The 14,625-nt window shown below is 45.2% G+C and overlaps 1 protein-coding gene across 1 annotated transcript in view; it reads right to left on the bottom strand.

Moving 5' to 3' along the window:
- PAPPA (pappalysin 1) overlaps positions 1-14,625 on the bottom strand; it is a 237,574-nt gene that overhangs the window by 43,216 nt on the left and 179,733 nt on the right. Inside the window, exons 15-16 of the mRNA XM_060270600.1 lie at positions 5,242-5,425; positions 296-506 (exon numbers count right to left, since the gene is read on the bottom strand). Coding sequence (XP_060126583.1) covers positions 296-506; positions 5,242-5,425 — 395 coding nt within the window. The remainder of the gene's footprint in view (positions 1-295; positions 507-5,241; positions 5,426-14,625) is intronic.

The raw sequence follows: 14,625 nt of genomic DNA on the forward strand, positions 1-14,625 counted from the left end.
TCCCACTGAAGCAGTTCCTATTTATCTACTTGCATTTTGACGTGCTTTCGAACTGCTAGGTTGGCAGGTTTGCCTTTACATACAAAGGTTTGCCTTTACATATAAGCAAAATTAAATTTCGTCTCCATTCCTGGTCGTGACTGGCCAAAGGTCATCGAAGAAACTTCATGGCTGAGTAGGGATTTGAACCTGGGACTCCCAAGTCATAGTCCAGCACTCTAACCAGTACACCAGACTGATTGTAAATAATCAGTAACAAAAAGAGGCACAGCAACCTGTTGCAGTACCCACTTACTTCCTTGCCTTCCGAGAGGATCCTGGGACATGGTAACCTGGCTTGCATTTATACTTGCAAAAGGAACCAACTTTGTGTTTCTCTTCACGACAGCGAGCAGTTTGGAGGTCGGCACTGGGGACTAAAGGAGGAGCTCGGCACATCAGTTCACAGAGTGCCTCAGGAAAGGACCAGAGCCCATCTTCCAAGCATGTCAAGTAGCTGTTGTTTCCTGGACGGAGACAGAAGTGAGAGTGAGTTGTGATGTGAAGAGTAATGCATGCCAAAGAATTTGTTGAGCTGAAGACCGTGTTAACTAGGGATGGTCTGACCCAGTATAAGGCAGACTCCTGTGTCCCTATGCTCTTTAAGGAAAGGACCATAGCTCAGTGGCAGAGCATTTGATCCCAGGTTCAATCTCCGAGAACTCCAGGTAAGGCTGCAAGAGACTCCCTATATGAAATCCTGGAGAGCCATTGCTAGTCAGTGGAGACGATATTAAGCTAGATGGACTAATGTTTTGGCTCAGAATAAAGCAGCTTCTTATTTTTAAAGAGTATATAATTAAAGCAACATACAACTTCAAAATATCACCAAGCATCACATAAAACGGGAAGGGAGCTGGGTGTCTTCTCAATGTTGCTGCACTCCAGCTCCCACCCTTCAGCATGGCTAATGGTCAGAGATGCTGAGAATTGTAATCCAACAATATCTGGAGGGCCACAGGGTCCTCAAACTTATATAAAAAAAGAAAATGAGTTCTGTATTTTGGAGTGTACTGCTGAAGGGATTAGACATGACTAACTTAGGTTCACTAACTGTGCTGAGTCTACTCTGAGTAAAACATAGTTGGCTACAAGCCGATAAAATTCAGAAATGGGGGAAAAACAATGTGCATGTTGAGCTAGGCCAAAACATGTCCCCCAATATACTAGCTTTCTATGTGCAGGGATGATGGTGAGCATTTCATCATGTGGCAACCTCCCCCCCCCCCACATGCAATCTACAGTGGTACAGCTCAGGCATAAGAAAGTTATTCACATTGCATGTTCTGGAACAGAAACTTTTAGAAGCCACCTTGTCAATTACCAGGCAATGAAATGCTACTTCAAAGTAGTTTTGTAAATTGTTTGGAGACCTTTATGTGAAACAACCAATTATCAAGTTTAAATAAAATAACAACAATATGTGATTGCCCAGTATAGCCTTTGGAAAAGTGGCAGGAATGCAAAGGATGATGGCATTATCACATATTGTGCCTTCTATGAGCCAAGGGATTCATTTCACAGTCCTTACTTTATTCATGTCCACAGTAATTCAGGCCATAATGTCTTTCACATTGGGAGCTATTCAGGAGTGTAGCATGGGGGGGGGGGTTAGGGTTTACTGGGGCGATTCGCCTGGGTGCAAAATTCTTAGAGGGTGCAAATCACACTATGCCACTGGACTGCAGCATCCTGAAGTTGCTGTGAGACTGGAAGGGGGCTCCCTTTTCTGGCCCGGAAATGCATGGATTGCATGGAGCATGCGTCTCCCATGAGGCTGGGCAGGTTGCAAGAAGGGAGTCTGGCAGTTGGCCAGGGCCAAGCCCTCTCCTGCTGTGGTGGAGCCCTCCGACACTTCCCTCCTCCTTTGGCCCCTCAAGTCCTTTGCTCGTAGGCACTGCATGCCACACGCTTCTCATGCCATGACTGGTGCCACCGCCATGTGTCATGGGTTGCTGCTGTTGTGCCTGGCGCCCCCCTTGGCTCCCTCCTGCCCCTGCTTTGGGGCAGAGGTTGCTGGAGGCCTCATGACACTACAGAACACCCACCCAGGTCCCCATATGGGACCAGGCAGCTGCAGGCACGGTGGGGCACAGCAGGAGCACCCAGCATGGATGAAGAAATGATTGTACAAGCCTATAGAAAGTTGACATACAAATCAGGTCACAGGTCTATACTGACTGGCAGCAGCTCTCCAAGTGTTCAGGTAGGGGTGGCTTTCAGACATGCCTTGAGATGTTGGGGATTGAACCTGGGACCCCCTCACAGAGCTATAATTCTAAGAGTGGTTTAACTGTCAATCCTTCTTTCCAGAGAACTCTGAGAATTGTAGTTCTTTGAATAGACACTGGATCTCTGAACAACCCTCAGCATCCTTGACAAACTAGTTCCTAAGATTCTTTGGGGGGAACCATGGCTGTTTAAAGTGGCATGATACTGCTTTAAATGCATAGTGCAGATGGGAGTCTGTTGTGCTGGATTTGTGAACAAGGTAAGTAAACCATAGTTTAGAATCTTGGATTATGTGGGGGTCCCTGAATACTTTTTGTTTCTTTTAACAAATCTGAAGTTTTACAAAATCTGTTAAAATAAACGAATAAGTAAAAAAAACAGGGAAACTCCTAAGAAAGACAATATTGTTCTGATATGAAAAAATAAACTTAATGGCTACACAATTATTTGTTAATCTCTGTAGAAATAACTATAATATAGTTTAAAAAGGTAAAGGTCCATTAGGTCCAGTTGCGGACAACTCTGGGGTTGCGGCGCTCATCTCGCTTTACTGCCCGAGAGAGCCAGTGTACAGCTTCCGGGTCATGTGGCCAGCATGACTCATGGCAAACCAGAGCAGTGCACGGAAATGCTGTTTACCTTCCCGCTGGAGTGGTACCTATTTATCTACTTGCACCTTGACGTGCTTTCAAACTGCTAGGTGGGCAGGAGCAGGGACCGAGCAACGGGAGCTCACCCCATCATGGGGATTCGAACCGCTGACCTTCTGATAGGCAAGCCCAAGAGGCTCAGTGGTTTAGACCACAGCACCACCCGTGTCCCTTATAATATAGTTTACATATAAGCTAAGTAAGAAATCACGAGGTATTTTCATTTAAAGGTACTACTTGAAAAACCTCCAGTGACAGAGAGTCCACCTTGGAAGGTGGTAGACTCCTTCATTTGAGCTTCTTAAACAGAGGCTGGATGGTCAACTATAAGGGCTTCAGATACAAAGCTTTTTTTTTTTAATTGCAAAATCTCAAAATAAAGAACAATTTTTCAGACCTTTCAGCAATTTTCAACCTGATACAACATATGGGCTTATTGCAAATAGGTGGGAAGCTTAATGCTATATTGCCTCTTAAACGTGACACAGTTTAGGGGTTCCACATGTCTTAATCTAGCGGCAGGAGTCAATGAAGGGAAAGACAAGAATGAAGGAAAAGGAAGAAGCAGCGATGCTCAGATGCTTTTCTGATGCCTGGAAATGGGGGAAAAAAGAAAGAGGGCTTCTGTATCTTTTCCCCTCCCAACAGCCATGAGCCGTTGAGGTATTTTTGTACAATTCTGAAAAGCTCCCTTCCTGGTCCAGCGGCTTTGTTTTTCTCCTGTCTGACTCACACAGCATGTCCGCAGTCCAGCGCAGATGATCTCATACTTGCTACGGCAGGGTGATGAACTGTGACATTAAAAAACAGTGGTTTGTGTGACATCAATGGTCAAATTAAGGAGTGAGTCATCCCTGCTTCCCGACTCAAGGAGCTTGCTGGCTGAGCCCTATTAGTCATCGTTTTGTGATTTGGCATCCAGAACTTCTTTTTCTCCCCACCCCCCATTCCACTTTTGACAGCTACTGGTCCAAGTGTTGCCGTAATGCTCAAGTTGCAAGCAGGGTGGGTTTCAGGCTACTTCAGAATGCCGAAAGCAGCCTCTTCTTGGTCAGGCAAAGTGCCTGTGCTTAGACCAGGATCTTTTCTCAGAAGCCAACAGACATTTCTCAGCTTTCCAGCCACAGTCCAGAAAGCTGGCACCTCAAACATCTGAGTTCAAATTTATTCCATGAATATGCACATGCAGGCTGGACCAATGTTGCTCTTTCCAGGCTTTGCTTGTGGACAATGCTTTCTCACATTCTATGGAGCTGAGCTGTTGGGTGGTTCCTCACATGGTGAAATGGGGAGGGGCCCACAGCTCAGTGGCAGAGCATCTGTTTTGCACGCAGAAGGAAACTCCAGGTAGAGCTGGGAGCATCTCCTGCCTGAAGTTCCTGGAGAGCCACTGTCAGTCACTGTAGTCAGTACTGTGCTAGATGACCCGGTTGTCTGACTCTGTATATGGCAACTTCCTATGTATCTATGTTGCAGTTTGATATAACGCTGAGATATTATTATTATTATTTTTAAAAAATGTTAAGAGGTTTAGAAATGTTTTTAAATAAAAATAAATAAACATTCCTTAGTTGCACATTTTAGAGTAGAATTGGGAATAGGTTTACGAAATAACATACACAAAACTATAAAAGGTAAAGGGACCCCTGACCACTAGGTCCAGTCGTGACCGACTCTCGGGTTGCGGCGCTCATCTCGCTTATTGGCCGGAAGCCGGTGTTCAGCTTCCAGGTCATGTGGCCAGCATGACGAAGCCGCTTCTGGTAAACCAGAGCAGCACACGGAAACGCCATTTACCTTCCCGCTGCAGCGGTACCTATTTATCTACTTGCAGTTTGACGTGCTTTCGAACTGCTAGGTTGGAGCTCACCCCATCGCAGGGATTCGAACCGCCGACCTTCTGATCGGCAAGCCTTAGGCTCTGTGGTTTAACCCACAGTGCCACCCGCCCTACACAAAACTATAGTGGGCTGGAAATAAAACAATCTACCTCCATTACATTTGTAGGCATTGGCTGATAGGAACTGGCCCTTGATAAGGGCTCAGCTGACTGAGTGTTTAGTCAGGTGGCAGAGATAGTACTGGAGGGTTGTTGGTGCGCACGCGTGTGCTTTACAACCAAGCAGTTTATAAATTTTGTGGAAGGAAGGAAGGAAGGAAGGAAGGAAGGAAGGAAGGAAGGAAGGAAGGGAGCAGGTATTGCTGGGACACAAGGCACTGGAGCCTGGGAGACAACACACACAACACGGTAGCCTACCCACACTTCCATGGAACACCGAAGCATAAGGAGCCATTTTACAGACGTGTCCTTCCTGCTTACCCTTCAGCTGGGCAGGAGGCTTACAAGTGAAAGAACATTTCTTGCCAAAGGTGGTGCCCTCACTGCAGTTGAAGGTGGCTGGGTAGACATGATACTGGTCAGGGATCCCACAGTCCACAGGCTCACAGGCTACCTGCTTGCTCCACTTCCCGTCCACACAGGTCATGGTGACACTGGGCTCCACCTGAAAAAGGAAGCATGGACTCACTAAGAGCTGAATGAGACATGGTGGGAGCCCCCAAAACCATTTATTGGCTTTGCTCTGATTGCTTGCAAATTGAGTTTGAGCCCATGGCCATTTGACATCATCTTGGCAATTATTTTTTATTGATTTTCCATAATTTTTAACAAATTATCACCAGATTAGTACAAAATAGTACAAATTTAATACAAATTTAAAGGCTGACTTCCCATCCCCCCAAATGTTCCCCCTCTTTTTTTCTCCATGCATTGCTGCTCCTAGTACAATAACTTTTCCAACTTTCATGTCAAAATTCATTCATCCCTTCTCCCTGTACCTGAACAAGTACCAATTTCTGCTGTGACTTTTATACATTGTTATAACAGGTCAGCAGGCAACCTTCACCATGTCCAAGCTCCCTTTCCTATAGGTGATTTTTATTTTATTTTATATCATGGAATGGAAAGAGCAGTACTATTGCAACACACAATGCAAGCTTCCCACCGGCAGGCTGCAGGATGGAAACAGATGTTACATGATAGGCGAGAGCCAATGTAGTCTGGTGGTTAAAGAGTTGGACTAGGACCTGAGACACCAATTACCCATCTAAACCAGCATCCTATTCTCACAGTGTCCAACCAGATGCCTCAATGGGAAACTTGCATGCAGAATCTGAGCACAAGAGCACTTTCCCCTCCTGTGGTTTCCAGCAACAGGTATTGTACTGCTGTCTCCAGCTGTGGAGGCACAGCAGAGCCACCATGCCTAGTAGCTGCCAATAGATCTTCTCCATGAATTTGTCTTATCCTCTTCTACTGCCATCTAGGTTGGTGGCCATCACTGTCTATTGCAGTAGTAAATTCCAGAGTTTAAATGAGCTGTGCGAAGAAGTACTTTCTTTTCTCTGTCCTGAATCTTCCAACATTTAGCTTCATTGGATGCCTATGAGTTCCAGTGTTATGAGAGAGGGAGACGAACTTTTCTCTATCCACTCTCTCCATGTCTTGCATAATCTTATAAACCTGTATCTTGTCACCTCTTGTTCACCTTTTCTCTAAACTAAAAAGTCCAGAGTGCTGCAACCTTTCTTCATAGGAGAGTCACTCCACCCCCTTGATCATTTTGGTTGCCCTTTTCCAAACCTTCTCCAACCTTACAATATTCTTTTTGAGATTAGGTGGCCAAAACTGTACACAGTATTCCAAATGTGGTTGTGCCATACATTTTTTATAACGCCAATACATCAACAGGTTTATTTTCAATTCCTTTCCTAATGATCCCTATCGTGGAGTTTGCCTTCTTCACAACTGCCACACCCTGAGTTAGCATATTCATTTAGCTAACTACTATGACCCCAAGGTCTCATTCCTGCTCAGACACTGCCAATTCAGACCCCATGAGTGTATATGTGAAATTAACTTTAAGTGCCCTGACATGCATCACTTTTACACTTGTTTACACTGAATTGCAATTGCCATTTTATTGGCCATTCACTCAATTTGGAGAGATCCTTTTGGAGCTTTTCACAATCTTTTTTGTTATAATGACCCTAAAAATCTAGTATCATCAGCAAACTTGGCCATATCATTGCTCACTCCTAACCCTAGCTCATTTATGAACAAGTTTAAACACAGAGGTCGCTTGGGGACTCTGCTTTCTATATCTTCCCATTCATATAACTATTAGTTTAGCCCTGCTCTTCACTTCATGCAACTAAACAAATTCCTGGTCAAACCTTTTTCTCTCTCCCAGCATTTTGAAAGTCCAGGTTACTATATCATCTGGATCACCTCTATCTATATGCTTATTGACACTCTCAAAGAGTTGTAATAGGTTTGTGAGACAGAACTTCCCCTTGCAGAAGCCATGCTGACTCTGCTTCAGTCAGGCTTGTTCTTCTATATGCTTGCTTATTTTATTTTTAACAATACTTTTCACCATTTTTCCTGGGAAAAGGCAATAAGTTAACTGGCTTGTAATTTCCAGGATTTTCCCTGGATCTCTCTCTTTTTAAAAATGGTGCTACATTGGCTACTACCCAGTCCTTAGCTATGGAGGTTGATCTGAGACACAAGCTATATATCTTTTTGTTAGAAGAACAGAGATTTCACATTTGTGTTCTTTGAGAACTCCCAGCTGGATGTCATCCAGACCCAGCAATTTGTCAGTTTTCATTTTGTCTATTAGGCTTCAATATTCATCTCTTGTCACCGCTACCTGCCTCAGGTAGGGCAGGGAGAGCTCCCTGCCCGAAATCCCAGAGAGTGATTGCAAGTCAACGAAGACAATACTGAACTAGATGGATGAATGGTCTGACTCTGTATAAGGCCGCTTACTAGTTCGTATATCAGGGGCCAGCAAACTTTTCCAGCAGGGGGCCAGTCCCAGGCGCGTAGCAAGGGAGGGGGCGTAGGGGGCAGGCCACCCCTAGCTCCACTCTGGCGGGGGCAGCACATGAGCAGCACCCCCGGCCCATGGCCCCTGGCGTGCTGCAGACAACCCTGCCCCCGGGGGTGCCTTTGGGTTTGCCGCCCCGGGTAGCCAAGCGGCTCCGTTCGCCACTGGCCAGTCCATTGTCCCTCAGCCATACTATATTTTGAAAAAAAGAAGAAAAACGGATTCCTATGCCCCACAAATAACCCAAAGATGCATTTTAAATAAAAGGACACATTCTACTCATACAAAAACACACTGATTCCTGGACCATCCGTGGGCCGGATTTAGATGGTGATTGGACCGGATCCAGCCCCTGGGCCTTAGTTTGCCTACCCATGTCCTATATGAACAATCTGAGCCAAACAGGACATACGTGGAATGGTTAAATGGCAACACCTACCACACAGCTGACTGAGACACTGTGAAACTATGTGTGCCCCCCCCCCACAGCAAGGGGATCGGGGTGGGGGGAGAGATCTGATTCAGGTCTGGCAATGTCAGAAGTCTCGTTCTGCCAAGCATTGATGTGTGCTTATGAAAGCATGGGGAAATTTTCCAGCATACATCAAAGGGAAGCTGAGTCCCCATTTGCCAAGGCACCCTAATAGTTTCAGCAGCTCGGGAGCTATCTTCTTTTGATATATGGCTGCTTTTGGATGGGAAAAGCAGCCTTCCAGCACACCTCCAGCCTAAGGAAGACAGGCAGTTCCCCCGAATGGGCACTTCCCCCTGCAGAGTTTTCCAAGCCAGTAAACTGATGCAAAACAAGGAATGCCTCCTATAAATTGGACTGAGGAATTGGTGCAGTTTGGAATCAAGACCTCAAGTTTAGTTTATTTGGTCTGCAGACCATAAATGTCACATGCAGTATAGGATGATCAGGAGTGAAAAGACAACAACCCACAAATCTATGCCCCTCTTTCAAAGTTGTCTAATTTTCTTCTAAAGCCCTCTCAGCCAGTGGCTATGTTACTGGATCTTGTGACAGCACTTTTTTATTTTATTTTAAAGGAAACGCTAACTTAATAATAAAAGATGCAAAGGCTACAATCCTATGCCGAATTACCCGGGAGTAAGACCCACTGAATTCAGTGGAGCTGAATTTATTTATTTATTTCAAAACATTCGTAAAAAATAAATAAATGTTAAAGCACAAACGGTTTGTAGAAAGATAAAAGAAGAAAATCAAGAAAAATTCACAAGCCTACTTTAAAACATACAAAAGTTAAAATCCTAAAGTTGATTGAAATTACCTCTGTTCTGTAAGCATCTGGATAAAGGTAGAGGTAAAGGGACCCCTGACCATTAGGTCCAGTCGTGACCGACTCTGGGGTTGCGCACTCATCTCGCATTATTGGCCGAGGGAGCCGGTGTACAGCTTCCAGGTCATGTGGCCAGCATGACAAAGCCGCTTCTGGCGAACCAGAGCAGCGCATGGAAACGCCGTTTACCTTCCTGCTGTAGCGGTTCCTATTTATCTACTTGCACTTTGACGTGCTTTCAAACTGCTAGGTTGGCAGGAGCTGGGACCAAGCAACAGAAGCTCACCCCGTCACAGGGATTCGAACCGCCGACCTTCTGATCAGCAAGCCCTGGGGTCAGTGCTTTAACCCACAGCGCCACCTGGGTCCCAAGCATCTGGATAGGCTTGCCTAAAAAAAGACTGTTTTTAGCAAGCTCAGAAAAGAAGACAGTGAAGGCACTGCTTGCTCTCAATAGACAGGGAGTTTAAAAGTGCAGGTGTTATTGCTGAGCTCTCAGAGTTATACACCCTTCCAGGCATACCTTCTGCAGTGCTGTAGTTTGTGAATTCTTCGTGGATTTTTTAAAAGTCTTCACAATTCCCCCCCCCCCAAATTTTAGTGCAAACTTATCCCAATGTTCACATTTTTGCATGTTCTTCCCCCTAATACATTATTGCATGCTACTTCCACAAACACAAAGCATTTTAATGCAAACCTTCCCCTAACATACATACTCTTTATTAATTATTTTTTTGGTAAACATTTGGTTTGAGAGATGCCTTGCCCAATGTAGAGAAGAGTGAATTCAGAAACTGGCTGCATTTTGGGAATAGCGGTTTAGGCAGTTTCATATAGAAATGGAACTCAATTTCTCTCCATAACTAGGCTGTTATCCAGTGGAATATCCTTTGTTATCTTTAACAAATAATATGGTAACAGGTATGCATACCCTACAGAACGCACACAAACCCTTTATAGTGCTGCTGGTTTGCAAAATCCATCAGCTGCCCCTTTCAACTGGACCCTATACAGTCCCTTTCCCCCAAAGAACTGGCTGTTGCGTTCTGAAAGAGGAGCCTCAAATTGAACCCACACGAGGCTGGCCTTTTCTCTCTCCCTCTCAGCTCCCGCATGATTGATTAATTTTTTACAGAGCATTAAGGAGCTGTCAAGTTTTAAACAGCACCTCCTGACCACAGAGGCAGCAGAGGAGGAGAGGCTGAAGTGACACCAAGCCACCAAACGAGAGAGTGGCAGCTTGTTACTAAACAGGGGTGGGGGTTACAGAGGCAGGAGGTGGGAAACAGGGAGGAAGTTCAGCCATCAAACAAATGACACAGGCAAAGAAGCACATGGATTAATGGATTGCTATTATTGCAGGGTGGGATTTTAGTCAGTGGGAAAGCTCTTATCAGTACACAAAAATGAACTCCAAATCCTTGATAGACAACGTGTGTGCGCGTGTGTGCATGTGTACTTGTGAAATTGCAGTGTATGTGTGTGAGCAAAATGGCTTGTGATGTTGAGAGCTGCATGCAAAGGCCCTCTCAGAATTCTGCACCTGATTTGCAGGCAGGCAAGCAAATGGAAGAATCGCAGCTTAATGGTTAGAGCGTTTGCTTTGCATGAGGTGAGTTCCAGGTCAGATCTCCAGCATTGCCAGGCATGGCTGGAAATATTCCCTGTCTGCAAACCTTGGTGAGCTGCTGCCACTCACTGTAGACAATACTGAGCTAGGTGGACCAATGTTCTGACTCAGGCAGTTTCCTAGGTGTTCTGAACTCAGGATCCAGCCATTCTATTGGAGAAGGGATGTTGCTCAGTGGTAAAATGCAGAACCTTCACCTGCAGAAGGTTCCAGGTTCAATCGACAGCACATCCAAGCAAGGTGGGGAGAGACCTGTGTATGGAAACCCTGCAGAACCACTTCCCATCAGTGTAGACCAGGCACCCCCAAACTTCGGCTCTCCAGATGTTTTGGACTACAGTTCCCATCTTCCCCGACCACTGGTCCTGTTAGCTAGGGATCATGGGAGTTGTAGGCCAAAACATCTGGAGGGACGCAGTTTGGGGATGCCTGGTGTAGACAATACTGTCTGGGCCCATGATCTGGTTCTGCATAAGGCAGCCCCCTATGTTCCAAAGTGAACATTTCACCAACCTCCTCCAAGAGTGTGGAAGACATTCTCCAGAATACAGAGGCCTCACCTAATCTGAGATTATAAACTATATCTTATTTATCTTGCACTTAAATCCAGCACTTCTACAATAGAGGCCTCATCCACGCAATGCAGTTATGATACAACTGTTACAGCCAGTCAAGAAGGATACTGACAAGCTGGAACGTGTCCAGAAGAGGGCAACCAAAATGGTCAAAGGCCTGGAAATAATGCCTTATGAGGAACGGCTTAGGGAGCTGGGTATGTTTAGTCTGGAGAAGAGAAAGTTAAGGGGTGATATGATAGCCATGTTCAAATATATGAAATGATGTCATATGGAGGAGGGAGAAAGATTGTTTTCTGCTGCTCCAGAGAAGCGGACATGGAGCAATGGATTCAAACTTCAAGAAAGAAGATTCCACCTAAACATTAGGAAGAACTTCCTGACAGTAAGAGCTGTTCGGCAGTGGAATTTGCTACCAAGAAGTGTGGTGGAGTCTCCTTCTTTGGAGGTCTTTAAGCAGAGGCTTGACAGGCATATGTCAAGAATGCTTTGATGGTGTTTCCTGCTCGGCAGGGGGTTGGACTGGATGGCCCTTGTGGTCTCTTCCAACTCTATGATTCTAGGCCCAGTCAGTCCAGCATCCTTTTTCTCACAGTGGCTAGCCAGATGTCTACAGGAAGCCAGCAAGGAGGACCAGAGCATAACAACACTCTGCCCACCTGTGATTCCCAGCAACTGGTATTCAGAGGCTTACTGGAGTCTACAACTCAATGGTAGATTACATAACCTGCATGCAGAAGGCCCCAGTTTCAATCTCCCTGGCATCTCCACTCAAAAGTGATGGAAAAGACCTCCTGGAAACCCACAACCAGTCAGCATTGGGACAGTACTCAGCTAGATGGGCTGATGGGCAGAATCCCTACATCAGTGATGGTGAACCTATGACACACGTGTCAGACATGACACGCAGAGCCCTCACTGCTGGCACGCGCCCCATTGGCCCATTTGCACTGTTGTTGTTGTTTCCCCATTTGTTCTCCCGCTCCTCCTCACGCTACAGCTTGTCTCCACTGTTAAAACCCGGATCCTTTTTGTTGTTGTTGTTGCTGGTAGCCAGAGATTGGTTTTTAACCCTTTCTGTGCTGTTTTTTCTGGTGTTTTGGCAGACGATGATTGGGTGTAACAGCGTTCATTTTTAACCCGTTCTGTGCTGGGTTTTTTGGTGCTTTGGCAGACTATGTCAGTGTTGCGTGTTAGTTCCAGTGAAGGTATTATTCGTCATTTATCTCTGTTCCCTTCCCCCCCCAAAAAAGCGCAGCAGCTTTGGGGCACCCCCCCCAAAGCAAAGCAACTTTTGCACCCCCCAAAAAACCTCCAAAACTTTGGTCAGCAGCTCCCCCCAAAAAGCTCAACAACCCTGGGCACTTTGTGATAAATAAGGGTTTTTTGGTTTGGTTTGGTTAAATAATTAGTTTTTGATTTATTAAATACAGTTATATATTACAATTATACATTTTTGTTATTTAAACTATAAATATCATGAAATTATGTTTTTTCCTTGAAGTGACACACCACCTGAGTTATGCTTGGTTTTTTGGCAAATTTTGACACACCAAGCTCAAAAGGTTGCCCATCACTGTCCTACATGCACCCAAACCTCAAAACCTCAGTGGAGAAAGATTGATGTGTGTATGTGTGAATTAACTAAGTACCCATTTGCCTTGCAAGCAGGGCTCCTTGATCAAAACCAGGTACACTAACTGGCTCTAATCTCCTGCCATCACCGTCACCCCCGCCCCCCGGGGGCTCCCTGCCACAAAAACGATATGGATGGTGATTTGTTTGGTTTGCAGATTCTTGCACTGCTTGACGATAAGGGTCCATTTCCCAAGCATTTCCTTGTTCAGTAAGTCAGGCTCATTTGAGAGTTTGTTTTCCACACTGCAAGAAGTGATCAGCTTTAGGGAGGTTCTAGTACTGGTGCCAGTTAGCATGAAGGAAGTGGGGGGTGGGAATGAGGCCCAGTCTGCAGTGTCCTCTGCTGGGTCTGCAATTAAATCAGAAAGGGGTTGACTCATCCTGGACTCCCCTTCCCCACATGCACCTCAAGTATCTCCCCTTGGTAGCATTATGAAGGGTCTTAGTGTTTTCACAAAATGATGCTATATAAACCTCTAGGCGTAGCCCACCCACTTGCAAATTTGTCCTCAATTAACACTCTCAATGAATGCTCTTTCTGCCCTTGAATGTGCAGAAAGTTGTGAAACTGCTTTGTGCATGTGTGTGCGAAACCTTGGATTTCTCTTCTTCACATAGAGCCAGTGGAAAGAGAAGTAAACAAGCAATTGGTGGGGCGGGGCGATACTCTCTCTGTGTGTGTGATGTGTAGGGGTGGGGAATAGTAGCTGCCAGCTCTCTCCTGGAAGAGACAAGGAGGAAGTCAGTTGGTGCTGAGGCCACATTAGGGTAAGATCTATCACACTGAAGGCCCAGATAGGGGACTCACTGTAACAGCAAAAGCAACATAGGAAGCTGGCTTATCCTTAGTCAGACTATTGGTCCATCTAGCAGAGTACTGCCTACACTGACTGGCAGAGGCTCTCCACGATTTCAAGCCTTATTTAGATCCATTAATTTCACTGAGCCTGCTTTGAGTAGAACTATCACTGGATAGAACCCATACAGTCTGAAATGGGTCTAGTGGTTGTGCAGTTCAATTCCTGTAGGCACCGTAAGACAACCGTCCTGTGTATCACCTCCCAGACCCAATCCACAAGGATCCCTATTTACCAGGAATGGTACCTATTTCAGTGGTGCCATTAAGACAGGGCTTTGAAGGGCAGAAGTCCAGAGAGGAGGCAGGGAAGGAAAATGCAACAGGGCTGGCTTGCCACACAACAACAACAACAACAACAACAACAACAACAACTAAATATAGTGCCCCGCCCCGCCCCCCAAAAAACAAACTGAGGCAACATAGTACAGCTGCATAGAGTGGTATATTAAGAACGAATCAATGCAGACATTTTCAACTGGAAGCCACATTTCACTTAACTAAAGTACTTCAACTTTGTATTTCATTGATCCCATATACATCCTTATCGCAAGGAGAAATGGGAGATGTTTTTTTTAAAAAAAATCAAGAGACTTATTAATATAACTCAAACAAGGGGCAACAGAATTCAACAACGTGATCATGCCTTAACCTAATGTTGTAATAGTAGTAGTAGTAATAATAATAATAATAATAATAATAATAATAATAATAATAATAATTTTATTATTTATACCCCGCCCATCTGGCTGGGTTTCCCCAGCCACTCTGGGCGGCTCCCAACAGAATATTAAAAACACAATAAA

The sequence above is a fragment of the Zootoca vivipara genome, chromosome Z (genome assembly GCF_963506605.1).
Source record: "Zootoca vivipara chromosome Z, rZooViv1.1, whole genome shotgun sequence".
Classification (NCBI taxonomy): domain Eukaryota; kingdom Metazoa; phylum Chordata; class Lepidosauria; order Squamata; family Lacertidae; genus Zootoca; species Zootoca vivipara.